Source organism: Hemibagrus wyckioides, linkage group LG24 (genome assembly GCF_019097595.1).
Source record: "Hemibagrus wyckioides isolate EC202008001 linkage group LG24, SWU_Hwy_1.0, whole genome shotgun sequence".
Taxonomy (NCBI): domain Eukaryota; kingdom Metazoa; phylum Chordata; class Actinopteri; order Siluriformes; family Bagridae; genus Hemibagrus; species Hemibagrus wyckioides.
The window spans coordinates 12,517,726-12,538,065 of NC_080733.1; the positions used below are offsets into that span (position 1 = coordinate 12,517,726).

Consider the following 20,340-nt stretch of genomic DNA (forward strand, 5'->3'; position numbering starts at 1 on the left):
TTGGTGAATTTCCTGGAATTTTCTGGGGATTGGTGAATTTGGCACTGAGACTGGCACTAAGGCTGGATGGTATGCACAATAAGCTCATTCCCCTCCTCCTGTTAAGCCCATGCCTGCTTGTAGCAAGTCATTTGTCTTCAGTGAATGGTTTGTTAACCGATGACTCAAGTTTTTCCTAGAAATAGACACTGACTAAAAATAGAGTGTTCAGAATGTTTTTTTCTTCTATGTCATTCTGACTAAATCAACATTGGACATTTGTGGCTTTTAGTGTTTATCTGTTAGGTATAATGGTGAGAAAAGAACCTACTTTCACTGCGAAATGTCTGGAAGGAATTTCTAGATATCTGGCAAGTACAGGTCTAACCGAAACAAAAAGGTGGGTTCAACAATATTTTGGAAGTTAATTAGTTGCACAATTCTATTATATTTTAAAATATGCAGATGGGCCCTTTAAATACTAAACATTTGTTCTATTGTGTGATGTGAAAATGTCAGGAGGTTATTTGTTTATTATTTGATTATTCTGGTTATTCTAATCCAGGCCACTGACAAGTCTTCTGTGCTTCAGTCTGCCATATATGCTGTTTCTTATTTGCTCAAAAGATATATTTTGAAATACCCTTTTTTAAAATTTAGTCTACTGTATACTAGACAACTTTTACTCCTACTATGTGTGTTTAAATTCGATTTGCCTATTAAGATGCTGAGCTGAGCAGGTCTGTACTCGGTGTGGTTTGAGCTTATTTTCAGTGCCATGCTGGAATTTTTAAAAACAGTTTTTTATTGCAGGGTGTCCAAATGGTCAGGGACCAATAAGATTACATTGAGCAAATATGTCAACTTGAATATGTTCATCAGAATCCAACATGCAGATCCTAAGTGGGTGGGCACGGTGGCTTAGTGCATTTGCCTTGCGCCGCCATGATTGGGGGTTTGATTCCTGCCTCCGCCCTGTGTACATGTTCTCTCGCTTTGGGATTTTTCTCTGGGACAGGCTTCCCTATCCCCTATAATTTAATAATAAATTGACTTATTGGGTCCTGACTTTTCGGACACCCTGTAGTTTCAGACCATGTCCATCATCTGCCAAACAAGTCATAGTGAATACTATAAACAATATTGAACTGCCAGTATACAGTGCTGTTATAGTCAACACTTTCTGACCAATCAGCTTTAAGAATTCAACAGCACCATGATAAAGTACATTATTATATGTTTAGATTTAGTTTTAAATGACAAACTGCACCTTTAGTATAATGCAAGTCATGTCCTTATTATAGAGGTCATCATGTCATGTCCTTGTCTGGTAAATGACCTGTAAGTTTGTGCAAGAAAACATGCAGCTGCGGTTTGGCTGGACAGTGAATTAGATTTTTTTTTTTTTTACGCAATGCGCAGGGTTATAGAGAGGAAGGGTCATCAAGTGTGCAGTTCATGAGACAGAGAAGCTATTGCTTCAGTGACGTTCAAGTGACTGCCTCATTGTGCTGTGTATAATAGCTAAAGTAGTGTGCTCCACTGTCTAGCATTTCTATCCCGGTGAATAGAGACAGAGCCTGGTGTAAATGATGCGTCCTGCTGTAGGAGGTGATATCACTATTGAGCGCGTCTACATCATCAGGAGCATGTAATCCTCTCCCTGCTGCATTTACTCTGCTGATTCCTACAAAATCAGACGCAGCGGATTCTCACCAATCAAGCGACTTCCGGTAAATCTTTTCTCACAGACATTTGATTAGGCGGCGCGCAGTGATGGATAATGGTCCAGCAGTAAACGATTTGCATGCTACATATAGACCAGGTCCTATAGTAAATAGATGACAAAGTCTTATGCATGTCAAAATAGTGCCAGAAGCCGGATACTATTTAGTGCGGTAGTAATGCGGTTTAGGATGCAGCCTCACCTATTTCTGACCGGATCATTATTAAGTTTGACAGCGTGATGCTGTGTGTGATGCCTTAGCGTGTGGTTGTGACAGATTATGAATGAAGCTAAATTAGTAGTGCATTACTGAAGATGACATCCAGAATGGAGATATAACGCTCGTTTTTCTCTTTTGAATGCGGGTTTATTCTCCCGCGGGAACGCGCCTGTGTTTTGCTGCATCATCTCATGTGCTCGTTTATGATGGCCACATCTTTTGCGCAGTGTTGTGCATGATGACTTAGTGTTAATAATGATGGCTCATTTTATGCTGTACAATTTATATTCAGTGTCTATCAATCACGATTTTATTTACTGTTCCCATAGGATGTGTATGGGTTTGTCTGTGACCTTGTTATTTCTGCATCTAATTGCACAGCAGTAAAGTTAATCGCCTTCATTGGAACAAGATGATCACGTGACCCCCTTAATAAACGTCCCAACATTCGTCTGAAACAAACCCTGATTGATTAGGACGCTCAGCTTTTGGAGCTTATTTGCATATTGTGACCTTCTGCAATAACAAATAACAAGAACGATTCATAGTCCATTAAGATTTAATTATTTTGTGGAATGGCACAAAAGCTTGGCCTACCTCCTATAAGTTTTCACTGGACAGGAATATTGTTCTTCCCAGAATTCTCAGGGCCTTTTTGTGCCACCCATTAATCACTTCATCAAAAAATATATCTACATAAAACTTGACGGATGTGATTTTGCTAAGTAAAATACTCAATGCGACATGGCTGTTACCACCTTGAAGCCACATATTTTCTGCAGTATATTCTGAAGTGGTTGATTCTTCTTCTTATTCTTATGTCACAGCAGTGTACCAGTGTCAATGAGAATACATCGAACAAATATGTGAATCTGAATATGACCAACATGTAGATCATATGTTGTAAGTGAGTGGGCACAGTGGCTTTGTGCATTTGTCTTGCGCCGCCATGATTGGGGGTTTGTTTCCTGCCTCCGCCCTGTGTGCATGTTCTCATTGTGCTTTTCTAGTTTTCCCAGGGATAGGCTCCCCTATCCCCTATAATTTAATAATAGATGGACTCTTAATGGGTTCTGACTTTTCAGACACCCTGTAGTTATAGATCATGTCAATCATCGGCCACACATTCTGTGCTGATGACACATTAGTCTTGTCCTTAATCTGTTAAGATTTGTTCTAAATTGTACACCACTATAAGAACAAAAGCTGGTGTATTCTTTTGACATAGTATTTATGATTTGGGATGGACTTGAATGTGAAAGTATGTTTTTTGAGTACTTTAACCGATATGAGCACCTGCAATTCAACTGAAAGTACTGACCATGTACACTACTGTTATAGTAAATGAATGAACAAATTTCTGAGCAATCAGCTTTAAGAATTCAACAGCATCATGATATAGTATATTATTATACTGTTTAGATTTTTTTTAAATGACAAACTGCACCTTTAGTATATAGTCATGTATATTCTGAAGTGGTTTGATTTCTCATATTCTTCTTTTATCACTGCAATATGCCAACGCTAACATTTTTTGTAATAAAATGTCATGCATTTTATTCATTTATAGTCCCTAATCTGTCTTGCATCATACCAACTATAAACACTCATACTTTTGCCAGCAGATAAAACAGAAAAGTTGCAGATTGTCATGTTTCTGTGAAACAGCAAAACACATAGGCATGTCATGTATCGGAAAACTTACAATTACCTCTTTATATATGACACTGCATATGAAAACATCTTCAACAAAAAAGCTACATAAATGTCACATACAGAAAACTTCACCATAGGAACAATTATAGTGAGAAGTGAAAAATACTGTGAACTGATAGCAGGCATTTGTACTGAATGCATAACATTTTTCTTAACACTCCTTTTAGCCATGCATTTACTGCTGCTAATTACTGCATATTATTATTATCATCTGTATGTTGTAAGCTACAATTTGAAAGCCATACTGTCTCTCAGTCTCATAGCTCTGAACAGAGTCTTGGATGAAAAGCCTAAAGCACCTCTTTCAGCACCTTCCATCTTTAATTTATTCTAGGAGTTACGTAAAAGGGGAAAAAAGACTTCCTCCCATGCCTCCATGTTTCCCGCTAATGGAAATGTTACGGTCACTTCCATAAATATTGGCACATTTAATGAAAATTAATAATGCATGTAGTAAGTGATTTTTTGAGACTGGGTGCTGAATAGTTTTAATTGTAAATGATGTGTCTTGTATATTGCAGTGTTTTCAAAATTATTGGCACCCTACAATCCATGTTCAGTGAAGCCATCTCTGAAGAGTTACTGTATGTTATGTGAATGTTTACTGGCAGAGGTATTTATATATATAGTGGTATTGTTATGTCCATTACCTGACTTGTACAAATATGCAACCATCTATTTGTTGGAAAAGAATTTCAGGCATTATATAAGCATTAATTTTAAATGATTTTTAAGAATAAATAACATTGCTGAATTTTTTGGAGAGAAAATACTGCTGAGACTTACTAACAGTGAGTAGTTCTCTGATTATCTGAGAGGGAAATTTGTGTCATCGTATTTTGCATATTTTTGCTCATTTATATGAAAGACCAAAAAAAGCAAAAATATCCATACGTCTATATAACAACATGCATTAATAAGTCCAAAAGCGATAGTTTGCATTGGCTACTGACAATTGAAACTTCAGAAAGATGTAAAAAAAACACAGTATTTAGTTGCATATACCTTACACACAGTGCCAATGAAAGATAATTATTTGGCTTCATTTTTCTAGATGTATAACTGTATTGTAAGTGTTTCCAAGCATATTTCACCTTTTTTTTATTTGCTGAGTCAGCTCATTATAGCTCACAGCAAGCTGTCAGAACAGTCTGAGTGTACTTTGGCATCGACTCTACAAGTCTCTGGAAATGTACTGGAGTCATGAACATTGTTCTTTCAATGCATATTCCCTCTAATACTTTGATGACAGTGCTGTCTAAACCTTGGTGGCAAATATTTAAAACACATGTATACCAAAAAGTCTTACTCTGTTGTAAACTTGCTGCAGGAAATGTCTGTGACTCCTCGCCCACGTCTCCGAGAGAGGTCTGCTTCAGAGGAGGGTAGGAGCGAGCTGTGCTCCACAACCTTCCCTGGAGACACTCTGCCCTGGAATCTGCCCAAGCATCAACGTGTCAAACGTTCTAAATCGGCATCTGGAGATGTGCTGGACCCCGCGGAGAGAGCAGTCATCCGCATCGCAGGTAAGAGGTGGTCTGAGTCGGAGTACTGCTTCTGCTGCAGTACAGTAAAACACACTGCATGGTTGTATGCTATTCCCATTATTTCTCTTGAGCATACACAAATGACCTTCTACAAGAAGTAAGTCTTTAAGAAAGCTGGTATATTATTTTGACATACTATTTTGCAAATAGTACACGATTTGGGATGGACTTAAGTGAAAGTTTTTTTGTTTTTTTTTTACTTTTCTTAATAAAAAGTTTTATGAAGGAAAAAATCTGCTTTAGCAAAAGTAAAAAGTCTTTTGAGACTTCTGAGATCTTCTGAGAGGGCTTATTGCTAGATTTTGGAACACAGAGTGGGGATTTGTAGCCACAAAAGCACAGAAGTTTGGGGATGTACACTACCAGTCAAAAGTTTGGACACATCTTCTAATCCCATGGTCTTTCCTGATGTTTATTTCTTTCTACATTGTAAAACAATGCTGAAGGCGGCCGAAATACACAATAATGTCCTTTGAACAGTTGATATTGAGATATGTCTGCTACTGATGCTCTGTAAAGCCTTCATAACGGCTCTAATCTGAGGTGCTGTTAATTGGTGATTTCTGAGGCTGGTAACTCTAAATGAACTTCTCCTCTGCAGCAGAGGTAAGTTTTGGTCTTGCTTTACTGGGATGGTCTTAATGTGAGCCAGTTTCATCAGGGTGCTTGATGGGTTTTGCAAATGAACTTGACAATACTGTTCTTGCAAGAACTATTCCAGAACACCTGACCTTCGTGTCTTAAAATAACAACTGACTGTTTTTTATTGTTGTTACATATGGATTACTTAAGTCCATGTGTGTTATTTCATAGTTTTGAAATCTCCAGTATTGTTCTAGAATGTAGAAAATAAATCCCTTAACAAAAAAACATTGAATTAAAAGGTGTGTCCAAACTTTTGACTGGTAGTGTATGTCCTTCAAAAAGGCCTAATGTAAAGCTGGTGTTCCTGGTTATCACAAAGGTGTTCAGTGGGGTTAACATCGGGGCTCTGTGCAGGCAAGTTCTTCCACACCGGCCTTGGTAAACCACGTCTTCTTGGACCTAAAAAGACATTCTTTTTTGTGTTTTCAGTTTTGTGGCAACAGTTTAGAAAAAAATGCATATGGGTGTGATGGTGACCACATACTTTTAGATCTATAGAGGATCACAGAGGATCATCCTACCCAAGCATTCATGAGTTAAATGTAAATATTTTGTAATGGATGAAAAGAGCTGACCACAGGATTCTCATGCCCAACTGTGTATGGCTAGCTAATTAATTAAGTAATCAGTCATAATGAAATTATTCTGGTAACTCAAAATTAACTGAAAACATAGAATCTGGCTTGCTGGATGAATACTAGCTAATTTAATATAGATAAATTAAGGTAGATAAATGACAAACTCAACCTAATCTTACAATCTTGCAGGTAACTCACTTCTTAAGATATGGTGGTGATTTTTTTTAAAAATTTAATTTAATTTTTACTATTAAAAAACAAAAACAGAAAGGAGAAATGCCAAATGATATATGAATATTTAAAAATATAAGAAGTAAAAAAGAGTATATTAGGCGTGTGTGCTCTCTTGAACATGCACTAAGTGATAGTACAAGGTTTCAAGTTTAATAATATTTGAATAAAGTACAAATTGTTCAAAATAACAGTAACAAAGTAAAGTTACTCAAGTATTTTCCAGCCCTGGATGCAGCCTCAGTGATGGCTTTTTCTAAAATGGTGTCTCAACTGACTGACAACAGAACTAACAACAACATGTAAACTTATACACCTGCTCTAACAAGTAAGGGCTTATATATGTAATAATAAATGTTTCATATTAAACCTGGTGTCTTATTAGAACAGTGTAATTAAATGTGTACATAATTAGAACCCCCTGTCCACTTTTATGTGCTGATACTAGACATTTCAAAATGACCTTCATAACAGCTAGCATGAATGAATGGAGGTGGCATGGATGTGCACATTATGTACCTAAAGCATACATCTCTTGTACGATTCTGTATTTAACTTGTCCTGTGTAAGCAGACTCTGTATTTTGTGTGTGCACAGTGTACTGCATGGTGTAAAAGCCAGTAGGCACTAGGTGTGTGTGTGTGCATGTGTTTACTGAGAATGTTGTCTTTGGTGTTGCGCCAGTCTCTTATTTGCCTACAGAGTTGCCTTTCCCTGACAGCTCCAGACTGCAGAATTCATTTGTTTCATTTTCTTGAGGAGAGATTGAGAACTGTCTTACATTAGGTCTGTGTTGGCTGACAGAGTTTGACTAGATCATTTTATGTAGCAGCTACAACTGGCAAGAGAGTGTGAAGTCGCCAATCAGGATCATAATCAATTCTTTTTTTTTCAGTTTTTTTCCTTATAGATAGATAGATAGATAGATAGATAGATAGATAGATAGATAGATAGATAGATAGATAGATAGATAGATAGATAGATAGATAGATAAATCTTGGCACATTTTTGTGTATATGAAGAACATAATGCTTATAAAATTTCAACACTCCACCATGTCATTGCTCATTTTTCTTTACCAGTATTCTGCTTTCTATTTTATTCCTTACTTGAAATTCTTTCGAGGTTTCATCCTACACAGACTATATATGGCATATTTTGAAGTACACAGTAGCTACTAGGTTGTTTGTGCTAAACCACACAGGTAATATACCAATTATTGCTGATATTCTTTAGAAACATAAACATTCAGAGCCTCAGTATTAATTAACAGGTGAGAAAACACTCTCTATGGACATAGCCTTTACCGTAAGTGCTATTTAGTGGTGGGTTTTCTTAGTGAAGGTTATTTACCTGCTGTGTGTGAGTAATGAAGTGTGTGGGGAGTGCAAGACACAGGAATGGTGTAATATTTGCACTCTAGTCTACCATCCTGCGCTTGAAGAATGATGGTGATTATTCAGTCACACACTGTTCTTCTTTTCTTGGACAAAGTGAAGCAGCTCATATAAATCACCCTAAACCACAATCAGCCACTCTGACCCATTTTTCTTTTTTGTTTAAACCTGAGTAGACTCCGTATTAATTTCATAGCTAGATTGAATTTCACATAATTTGGAAACCTCAGCTCAATAAGATGTCTCGCTGAGATTTGCTAAGAGGATATCAGTTTTAGATCAGTGTCAGATGTCACACACAGATCTGTGATGTAATGGAATAATGGGGACCATGCTTATATCATAGCTTAAAAACACAGCTCATGCACCCACTTACACACCCCACATCTTATTTCTTTTTATTTAATTTGATTTTTTAGGCAAACCATAATCCCCCAAAGTGTAAGCTATGAACATTTATCTCATAAATACATTGATATTCATAGTCATTGACAGACTTTTGAATCTTTTTGTATTTAACTGGGTGTAATCAATATAAGATATATTATTTATATTGATTAAATGTCTACAGTAGACCTCAAAATTATGACATGTCAGAAAACCTATTTTTTTTAAATGATCTCCACAGTATATAGTGAACAGAACATTCTTTCTTTCCTTCCTTCCTTCCTTCCTTCCTTCCTTCCTTCCTTCCTTCCTTCCTTCCTTCCTTCCTTCCTTCCTTCCTTCCTTCCTTTTTCCTTCCTTCCTTCCTTCCTTTCTTCCTTCCTTCCTTTTTCCTTCCTTCCTTCCTTCCTTTTTCCTTCCTTCCTTCCTTTTTCCTTCCTTCCTTCCTCCTTCCTTCCTTCCTTCCTTCCTTCCTTCCTTCTTTCCTTCCTTCCTTCCTTCCTTCCTTTTTCCTTCCTTCCTTCCTTTTTCCTTCCTTCCTTCCTCCTTCCTTCCTTCCTTCCTTCCTTCCTTCCTTCCTTCCTTCCTTCCTTCCTTCCTTCCTTCCTTCCTTCCTTCCTTCCTTCCTTTCTTGCTTGCTTGCTTGTGTGCTTGCTTGCACATAGCTGCCACAAGATATCAATACCTTCATGCATTCAGTATTCTCTCTGTGCCATCCCTGACAAGCACAGTAGCTGATGTCTTATCAGCTAAAGTTGGCAGCGAAATTTTTCTTCTGGTGCTGTTACAGACAAGCGCTGAGTAGCTTCACCAGCTCCTCCTTTTAACAGGTTGCCTTATGGGAGATGTAGCAATGAGACATTTCCCGTTGTTTTGGCACGTGTGGTTTATTTTCTGTATTTCCTTTTGTGTTTACATTTAAGAAATGTTGATATCAGATTTTCCTCAATAATATGAATGCAAGGAAAAGATACAAGTGTTTAAAGAAGGGGAACTCTGAGACTGTGTGAAAACTGTGGTTTAGACAAATTCTTCATTATTTTAAATAACGTTAATACTTATACTGTCATGTGGAAATTACTTTATGGTCCATAGCCTCCTGACCCATGATTGATAAGTAATGAAAATCCAGATACCTAATCAATTTCCTATTCATTATTTACTCTCTGCATGTAATCTTTTACCTTTATGTATATCTTTATATGCATATTTTTAATGAATCTTCGATGCTGTTTTTATGAATCTAGGATTGTGGTCTTAATGATTTTCCAATGGAAATCATTTACAATGTATTCAGAACAACCAGCAGTGTTTTGTTCTGGGGTTTTTTTTTTCAGTAGCTAAGGCTTTTTCGAGTTACTTGTACAAATTTGTTACTTGCAGTCACCACATGAGGTCAGTAGTTTAAACAACTGTGTTCAATGGGCAGAAATGTGGTTTGGATTAAAGGGTTAAACCATAAGTGTTCTTGGCTTGTGCAGTAGCTGCTTTTCAGAGCTGCTTCCACCTGGGCTTTTAAATCATTTTACCTTTTAAAGTCATTGTACCAAGAGCATGTTCTGGGTTAATTTGAACTAAAGTAACTAATGAAAACCTTTTGCTTTTGAAGGTTATGAAGGCCTTTGATTTAGACCATATAAATAATCTGTTAAACTACAACCAGACCTTTTAAATTTGTGTAAATGTTGCCCAGTTCAACTGTTTGTGCACTTCCTTCATTGCAATGGCTTTCAGTTTATAGTTTTAGCTGCAGCACACCTTTCTCAAATGCAGTGTGTAAAGAATATGTTGTTCTTCTGGCTTCACCTCACATTTCTATCTGGGCTTGGGACTGGCACTGAGAGCACACTGGCTTGTGCAACCCACAGAGCCTGGGGTTTGGTTCTCTGCCCTGGAATAAAACCCAGTCTGCAGCAGTGAGAATGTTGCAGCCTTAGCCACCAAACCATCAAGGAACTGTGTTTAAGGAAAATGATATATAGATAGAATGATATATAAAAAGAATATAAACTATTAATACCGAAAGATTAATAGCAATTGATTCCTAATACAACTGCATTACAATAGTACAGTGGTAGAGATTAGCATCTCAGAACATACCACCTACATAATTATTTCTTGTCATTAAAATTGCTCTTTTTTGTTAAATAGCATCAATACATCCCAATATGAAATACTCCCCAATTAGCTTACAAAACCAGTTATTATGTTAAACTTGGCATGCCATGTCAGTTTTCCAAAGTCAAGTTTTCCAAAGCTACTGGAAAAACATTTCTCATCACTATGCATTAAAGGAAAACAAAGCTGCTGCCTGATAGTTGAAATGCTGATCGGACTTGGCTCGAGGTAATACCCAGGAGACTCTATAGGTCCTTAGTGGCTGAACATTGGCGTGTAGAATTAAATCTTTTTTTTTTTTTTTTGACTCAGCCAACAGCAGTTTAATGGGATTTCTGACTGATTAATAGCTCACAAATAGCTGTTTTTACTCCACACTTGGCAAGAGTTTTATGAAATGCTGAAACAAACACATATATGAGGCATAATTAGGCTGTTCGGGAGTGTTTCATTTATATCTGAAAGCTGCCACATGTGCCGGTTGGCTTGCTTTATTTTTTTCCAGAAGTCTAATGTCCACTGTATGATACATTGGAACAGAGACATGGAACTTCAGATTCTTTATATAAACATGACATTCTCTATAAGTTTTCTACCAAATGGAAATGTTTCTGTCCCAAGGGAGATCTCTCTCTCTTTCTCTTTCTCTCTCTCTCTCTTTTTATAAATATATCTTCTGAGAAAATATCATATTCCTATAAAGAATTCAATTAAAAGTTTTATGTCAGTGTTACGTACACTAAACAATTCTACACACATTTTTCTTATATTGTGCGTTTTCCAAACCTCAGTTACACAGGACAACACTTCTATCTAAAGTCTTTAAAGATGATGAGTTAAGGCTTGAGATAATGAGTTAATAGTGAATAGAGCATTGTTTAATAGAGGTGTTGGACAGGACTGTCCCACTCATGCCTGCTTCCAAAGGAATAACCAATTCCAATTGCTCCCACAAACACTTTCGACCTGTCCTGCAGAAGGTTTATCCAATCCTTCCAACTGCTCAGAAATGTTTTCCAATCCTACACATTCCCATAGAATGATTGAGCAGTTCCTCCCTTTCCAGCAGGAAGTTTGACTAATCCCTGTTGCTCTCAGAGAAATCTTGACTAATCACATCCATTCCCACATAAAGTTTATTCAGTCCATCCTGTTTCCGCTGAATATTTGATCAATCCTGACTTTCCTGCAGAAAGTTTGACCAGTCCATCCACCTTCTGCTAAAAGTTTGCCCAATGCTGCCAAACTTTTGAACAATCCTGCCCATTCTGAATTGGGGTTATTGTCATGGTACAGTATGAACCAGCTTGTGGTACTTTAGAAATAGTTAGTTCTCACTTACTCACTTTAGGGAACTGCCCTATCCTGGCCAGGGTTGTGAGCCTATTTAGGGACTCAGAGCTTATCCTGGGAATGATGGGCTTGAGGCAGAAATATACCCTGGATGGGATACCAGTCTATTGCAGGGCACCATGTACACACATTCCTTAAACTCATTCATAACTAGGGGCAATTTATTTTTAAGCGAATCTGCTTACTGGTGTGTTTTTGGGTGGTAACTCCTGTGAAGTGGCAATACTTCTTGCTTCGTCACTGTTCTGTGTCCCAGACTGTCATAGCTGAGTGGTTAAAATGGTGGTCTACTTGTTGAAAGGTTGTGAGTACAAATCCTGGCTCCATCATGCCTCTGCTGGGCCCTTGAGCATGTCTCTTAAATGCTCAGTTGTATAAATGTAAACTGCTTAGGATAAGAGCATGTGCCTAAAGCTCTAAATATAAACAAATGCTTTTAAACCTCAGTGACTATGAATAGGATAACACAGTTACTAAAGGTGAATGAATAAATGCTGGTAACGCATTAAAAAGCATTTTGTCTCATAAGCATATCAAGCTGGCTGTTTGAACATTTGTTAATGAATATTGTTTGTTGGGTCCCGAAGAGTCTGTGAGATTCCATTTTCAAGGTAAACCTCTAACTTTTGATGACAAGAACCTTTCAGAAAGTCTCACTTGATAATATGTTCGATTTGTATGTCTGTCAGATTTAATATCAATCTAAAAATTCAGAATAGTTCAAAATTGAACCTCATTTTGGTGGCAGAGTATGTCACAGCATCCATTTAAGATTCCCTGTGGTGACACAGATCAAGATTCAAAGGTTTATTTGTCACATGCGCAGTTGTAGGAGGTACATTCCTTGAATGCTGGTCCACTGAAATCCACTGCAAACCATTACAATGAACCTTGTTTGCTTCCCCAAAATGCTTAGATATGTAATTGTAAAGAGATTTTTTTAATAGATTTTCTTTTGAACTAACGTCTCTAACTAATTTTAGTGTGGACATCAGTTTCTAAATCATTGTGTGCACTTCTACATGAAGATATATATTATTGAAATGTCTACCAGGTTAAAATATCCTGTTACTTCAATAAACACTCGGCCACTACCAGCAAAACAAGCCCCAAATCATCAGAAAACCAACCCCAAATGTTGGGCACTTTCTTATTTGCAGTTAATGTCCAAAGGTTTAGGTCTCAGCTAACCACAACACATTATTACTAGCTTGTTGTTATAGAGACAACATCTTGACAACCAGAACTTTTTATTAAACTAAATATTAACTGATATTTGATCTCGTCTTATTCACCATCATCTTTCTTGTCATTGGTTTATGTGCCTTTGTTTTGGCAAATTTCCAGCTAACTGTGCCTTAATCTGCTCATGTATTTTGTATATCTGTTACCCAACTTGCACCTGTGAACAACCATCTGTACATATTGTGTTGAAAGCTTCTTGTGTTTATATTTGGTAATGGAAGATAAAGTTACATATAAGTTACCTGTGTGCAGCCTCATATTTATACTCAGTGACAGCAACTGAATATTTTGTTCTTAGCTTTCCTGTATTTACTGTAGTGATTGAATACTGTGCTTAAAGATAAATGATTGAATAATGGGCTGAAAATTTTTAACCTCCACTTTGAGTAGAAGCATAGCTGAGATGAATGGCTGAAGTAGTGGAGAGATTAGCATTCTAGCTCACATTGTAATGAGTATAATGTTGATTTTAAAATCGTCAGCTAATCACCAACACTATGATGGGAAATCTCTGTTAAGCTACAGTCTTCCATAATCTGTTGATTTGTTGAGACATATAAATTTATGTATATTTATGTAAATGTATATTACCTAATGGGTGCCAATAATTGTGCCACATCTTCAAATGAGAGAATCCAGGAAAAAAAAGTTTTTTTATTAGAATATTTATAGAGAAAAACAAGTATTTATAATATATGTGAATTATTGTATGTATTTTTTTAAAAGATTTTTTTAATAATTCAATATTATCGTTTTTGCTTATATTCACTGAAGGTGCCAATACTTCTTTCGTAGATGGTGTATAATTTGTGCAAGAACCTCTGTTATGTCTTTATATAAATATTCATCATTTGTGATCAGTATTTGTGATCATGTTAGTCATGTAATACGTTTTTGTGTTCTTGAGGTTAACATGGACTTTATCTATGTCTGCTTTCTGACTGGCCTTGATAGAGTTGTTCTTAGAAATCAGACCTCTGTGCACTGATCTAGTGTGTGGGCCTTTAAAAGGAGGGTCTGTGTGTGTGTGTCTGTGTGTGTGTGTGCGAGTAAGTGTGGGTTGGTATTTCTCAAGCTTAGAAGGGGAGTGGTACTGGTGGTCTGGATTGGAAGCCAATGCTGTGAACGGCAACACACACACACACATACACTCAGTGTTGGGTGAGTGCAGGGGGACACCATACACACACAAGCAAACACTCGTCTGTATGCAGCCCTGCTGACAGGGAGGGACGTCTGAGTGAGGAAGGAGACAGAGAACAAGAGAAAAGTAAAAGGAAGACATTTGCGCTGCCCTGACCTTAAGGCCATGTATACTCCAGCCAGCCTGCCTGGACATGTGGAGGAGCAGTGCTTTGTGCAAGCTTATGAGAACGTCAGAGAGAAATACAAAGGTACTACAGCCTCTAACTTCTCTAAGCCCATGTGAGAGTACTGTGTGTGAGTGTGTATGTGTGTATGTGTGTGTATGTGTGTGTGTGTGTGTGTGAGTGTGGAGTGCATACCTGTGGAAATGATATGGCCCATAGCAGTGTGGTGATAAGTCATTCCATATTGAATTGCACAGATGTGTAGGATAGCAAAGCTGCATGAAACACTTGCAATGCAATATGTTGCACCAAGTCACATGGTTTACTGAGTTGGATGAGCTTTAATGAGTTCATTCTGGCAAATCTCCTTATGTTTTCTATTTCAGATGGCTACCATAATTGGCTAGGAGGTGTGATTACAAACAGTTTACTTGGCTTTGTGCTTCTTGTGAATGCTTTAATTTGATATGTGTAATATACACATGACTTACCTGCTGTGCAAGTGATTGGCTATATATGACAAGCCTTAACAGTCTTGGTAAAGAAGTGTTTCTTTATTGCTGAGTGTAAGATCATCTTTTGAGCATTAGTTCAAAATCTGTTTCCAACATCAGAAAGACATTTGAACAAAATGTGATAATATAATCAGATCAAAGGCAGCCATGAATGCATTGACTGGGTGAATAAAGAAGCCAATTCACACTAATCACACTAATCTGATCATCTATAATTATATCATCATCTATGTTATCATTTAAACAGTCCGTATAGTCAGTGATGAGCTACCCTTTCCCATAAACCTGTTCCTGTCTGGAGCTTGGGAGCTATGGAGGGATGACTATAAATACCGGCCCAATTTTTGATCACAGACGGGAACTCTACTCGCCCCACCAGTGTAATCTTCAGTGTAAAACATTTTTAGCCATAACATTTAGCATAAGCTTTTGGTTAATAAAAAATAATCTTACCAGTCAGTGTAGGTTATGATATACATGTTTTGTGTATCTGACCAAGATCAAATCGGTGTATAATCAGTGTAATTTCCCCAAAATCCAGTTCCACTTAAAATGAATGGCTGCTAGTTACCCGAATGTGGTTTGCCTAGCGTTCTCATTAAGGGATCAATCTCTGATTCGTTATTGTTCCAAAAATATCAATCACTGTTCCCTATAACCAATCACTGATCGCTGTTGCTTCCAATGACTGATCACTAGCATTCCCAACAACAAATCACTGATCACTATTGTTCCCAGCTATATGTCATGACCAGACCCTGATGACCATCTTCTTTGCTGTATTAACAAGTAATAAAAGATAGTTATTCCTTCCCAAACACATTTTACTTTATGCCTATTTACCAGCTGCTCTCTTCATTTTGTCTGCAGAAATTATAGTATTTTACAAAAAGATGGTTTGGTGCTATTTTCCAAATATGTAAATAGTTACTTTGTGGTGCCATGACCAAAAACGTCATGCGTCTTTAAGAAATAAGGTATAATCTATTTTTTTCCACAAAATGATTCAATTAATATACAAAATAGTCTATCACGTCAACTATTTTAAGATTTGAGCACACATTAGCAAATATCCCCTGCAAAGATTTGGCTGCACAGGGGTTGTTTCAGCTCGGTTTTAAAACCAAAGCTATGTCCTTGGTTGGGCAGAGTGGAGGCTGGTGGGAGAACGTGCACAAGTTGCATGTATCTGACTCCAGATTTATGCTTTCACTTTGTATACACATCTTTTCCTAATGAATACTTAGAAACAGAACAAGGCAGTGGTGGTTCAAGTGGCTAAGGCTAAGGGAGGGTTAAGGTCCTTGCTCAATTGCCCAACAGTGGAGCTTGGTGGTGCTGGGGCTTGAACCCTGATCTGCCAATCAACAAACCATGTTGATTGGCAGATCAGGGTTCAAGCCCCAGCACCACCAAGCTCCACTGTTGGGCAATTGAGCAAGGCCCTTAACCCTCCCTGCTCCAGGGGAGCTGTATCATAACTGCCTCTTTGCTCTGACCACAACTTCATCAGCTGGGATATGCAAAGAAAAGAATTCCACTTAGCCATAATAAAGGCTTCTTGCCCTCTTCTTCTTCTAATATGATGCACAGACTTATGTGAATGTGTGTACATATGGTCCACTGTAATGGACTGGCATCCGATTGGAGGTGTATTCCCATGTTGCAACTGGTGTTCCCAGTATAGGCTCCAGATCCACTGCTACCATGGCCAGAATAATGTACTTACTGAAGATAAACGGATAAAAGCATGACAAGCTTTCCCTTTCCAAATTCACTCCATCTTATGAAACTGCATGTACATTCAGCTTTTCTGTTCAGCTTTGTTCTGGCTGGAGGCAGCACTAATTTCCGGGACAGAAAATGTAAATAGAAGCCTGAAACTAAGAAACTCGGTAGAGGCAGTGTGAAATTGTCAATCACAGTTTTTCTGCAGTTGAAATGATATGATAATAAACATTATAAATGCTATGTCTAAATAACCCAAATGATGCATATTTGCTGTTGATTAACTTTACTGTTATATGCTTCAGCCTTCAGTAAGACCATGAAGACTTAAAACAGTTACAAGGCCACTACATGGAACCTTAAAGTGAATCAGATTGTTCACAACCTCATATGTACCTCATTTAGAAAAAACTCGTACCAGAATAAACCAGAACAGAGGGAAGTGGGCGTAAAATAAAACAAATATCTACGGTAACAGGGGAGCAACTTCACAGATGCCCGAAATATTCAATACATAGAATTTATTCATTCACAAAGACTTGTTGAATAATTTATACCTCAAAGTGAACAGAAAAATGTGGACTTATTTTAAAAAAGAAAAACATACAATCATTATTCTTGATGAATTCATTGATAGAGACTTCAAATGCAAGTCTGCCAAATACCATAAATGTAAATGTAAATATGGCGAAGCTTTAAGCTGTAAGCAGAAAAGACATTTATTTAACACATATGTAAGTAGTATCAGGTTTTAGTGCAGTATTCAGTAAAGTGGGCTTCCTGGTTTCTCTGTACCTTCAAAAGCTAATTTTATTTTCTTATTAACTTCTTGAGATAGAAGTCTGGTGAAGAAAAGAGTGTTTATAGCTTCAATAATATGTCATACCAGGACCTGACTTCCACAACATAAGATGTGATTAAGATGCAAAGTATGACATGCCTTTCTATAATGAATAAAAAAATTAAATCTTTGCAAATTGCTGTAGTATAAGAGGAAAATAATCAACAGTAACTTAGTTTCTCATCAAGCCGCATTACTTTTTATTACTTTTCACTGTGATGTAGTTGACTGAACAAATAGTTGACTCTATTAAAAAATTTCTGCATCTATTACCAACTAGTCTAAAAGTCATTCACATCCTCCCCCAATTCACTCAACTTTTATTCGTCAAAGAGCCCATACATCTAATGGATATTTTTTTTGAGCACCCCCCCCCCCCACACACACTCACACAGATGCACAGTGTCAGTTTTCATGAACGTCTTTTTGAAGCTGCATGAACCCCTCACTCTCACTGCCTCTCCATCCTGCCACATCTGCTATACTGAAAACAGGAGATGACCTCTGACCTCGACTTGCTCTGACCTGCCTATCTGAAGAATCGGAGTCATGGTATGCTCTCACAGAAGTCTGTGTTCACTTAGGAGTGTGAAATGGTTCAGATCAGTCAAATAGATGAGGTCACATCCAGTGTTAACAGAGCAGACTAAATAAAAGGAGATTACTATAGTTTATGTATGTCATACTTACAGCGGGGTTAGCTTTGACAGACCGATGGCCTCTAAGCACTTGATTGATCTTTGCTTTTAAAATGCTAAAATGCTTTTTCTCTTACTCATGGACATTTAATAGTTAATAATACACTCCAAGAAACCATAATTTCCAGACTGCCACTCCTCACTTTCATAACCTTCTTATAGGTTCATAAGATTCAGACGCATGGGGCACTTTTTTATAATTCAGATTCCATTCCATGAATTTCTCCATATTTTAAGATGGCTAATCTTATCTTGGCTTCAAATCAAATATATGACCATTACTATAGGTCAGACACATGATTACTGACAGTTTTTGGAAAGTCTAACTTCAACATGTGTAGATCAGATGACTGATTCTTATTTTGCATGCCGCGCTTTGATCCAGTTGTTGAATATGACATAAGCCTAATCTATTCAGTTTGTAATCAGATACCATCATTGTCCATGGTGTCCCTTTGCCACAGTTGGAATGAAATGCAGTATATAAATAAATGCAGTGTAACTTTTAGGGAAAAGCAGACTGTAAAATACTAGAACTTGCTTGTGGTTGACATGCAGGCAAAAGAGAAACATTTTAGAAAGCCTGTTGTTTTTAGAAATATATATAGTTGAAAATGTCAAAGTGAAGGGTTTTCCCTTGCTACCACACATATTATGTAGTCAAACTCAGCATGAAATGTGTCTAGCACATGGTTTCAGGACCAACATTAAACTGCTCTGCTATTTAAGAAAGCCATCTAATTGTAAATTGAATCAGATTAAGTCTCAGTCTTGGCTGCTGGGCTTAAAAATGCTTGAACAAAGGAACAGCATAGGCTTATGTGTAGAAACGTTCACTTTCTAACATTATAATAATACCCCAGATCATTAGGGCTTGACTTTATAAAAATTCTTTATACTTATATGAATAATCTTTTAAACTCTGTTATATTTTATATAATCATTTTATGTCACGATTTCAGTAGACCGATCTCCAGGAGCACTGAATCAGACATACTTACAGTTCAAGACTTATTATATTATGCTTTTTAGTTTGCTGCAAATAAAACAGGTCACACCAGGTTATCAGCAAATCAAGCAGGAGTTCTGGGGAATGTGAAATAACTGTGTGTAAGCACATGATGGTAAAATATTCTATTCTAAATCAAATTCTCTCATTAAGCCCTCACTGGCTTGAGCTCGAGAGCAGTCCACTCCCTCCATGTAATGTGCCAGTGGAATTTGTTTCCTGAAATACAACCTCACAATTTAAGAGTGTCTTCATACATCTATCACAGCACGTACAGGAACGAGTATTCATAAATATATATGAGGTCTAAAGCATGCCATGAACCAGTTATAGTTAGCATAATGCTGCTTGATCTATGCATAGCCTTTCTTGTAAAAGGACACTATAAGTCTATACGTGTCTTTAGGTACATATTAATACATCATTAAATATACTGAGATTATTTAAATATACACTAGATAGTCAAATGTTTGTGGACAACTGACCCTGGCAACCATGTTTGCTTGGTGAACATCACATTCCAGATGTTGTCTTCATTGCTGTAACCTCTGGAAAGGCTTTCTGCTAGCTTTTGGAGCGTGGCTAGGAGCAGTAGTGAAGTCAGGCACTGGTGTCAGCCAAGGAGGCTCTGTGCCGGCTACTTAATACAACATCTTCCAACCCAAGCTTAGCAAACCGTGTGTTCATTGAGCTTACTCTTTGTCATGCTGGAACAAGGGTTCCAGTGAAGACAAATGTTTAATGCTACAGAATACAAAGGCATCCGATTACAACTAGTAACAGCTTTGGGTAAAACTATATAAGGTTTCAATTATATGACATAAGATTTAATTCAGACATCTTTTCCTGGTAAATGCTAATGATTTTTTTCATCTGTTTTCTTCTTCTTTTTCTTCTGCATATGTTGGCCTTCTCTAAGGGGTGGAACAATGCATATTATTATACATATTTAAGTTTGATCACTGTTTTAATATTGGACATAAGTAAAATAAATAATATAATGACTAATTCAAATTGAGATGGAAATGTGGGATTCATACACAACAGCTTGCCTTCTCTCCCTTCTCTGTCTTCACATATAATTTTTTTCATTTTCA

The 20,340-nt window shown here is 37.2% G+C and overlaps 1 protein-coding gene across 3 annotated transcripts in view; it reads left to right on the forward strand.

Annotated features, from left to right (window-relative positions):
• pleca (plectin a) overlaps positions 1 to 20,340 on the forward strand; it is a 110,370-nt gene that overhangs the window by 7,219 nt on the left and 82,811 nt on the right. For 2 of the 3 annotated variants that reach the window (XM_058378329.1, XM_058378330.1), the window contains exon 4: positions 4,972 to 5,167. In XM_058378329.1, coding sequence (XP_058234312.1) covers positions 4,972 to 5,167 — 196 coding nt within the window. Of the gene's footprint in view, positions 1 to 4,971; positions 5,168 to 14,290; positions 14,537 to 20,340 lie in introns of those variants that run through there. The other variant, XM_058378335.1, reaches the window with a different exon arrangement.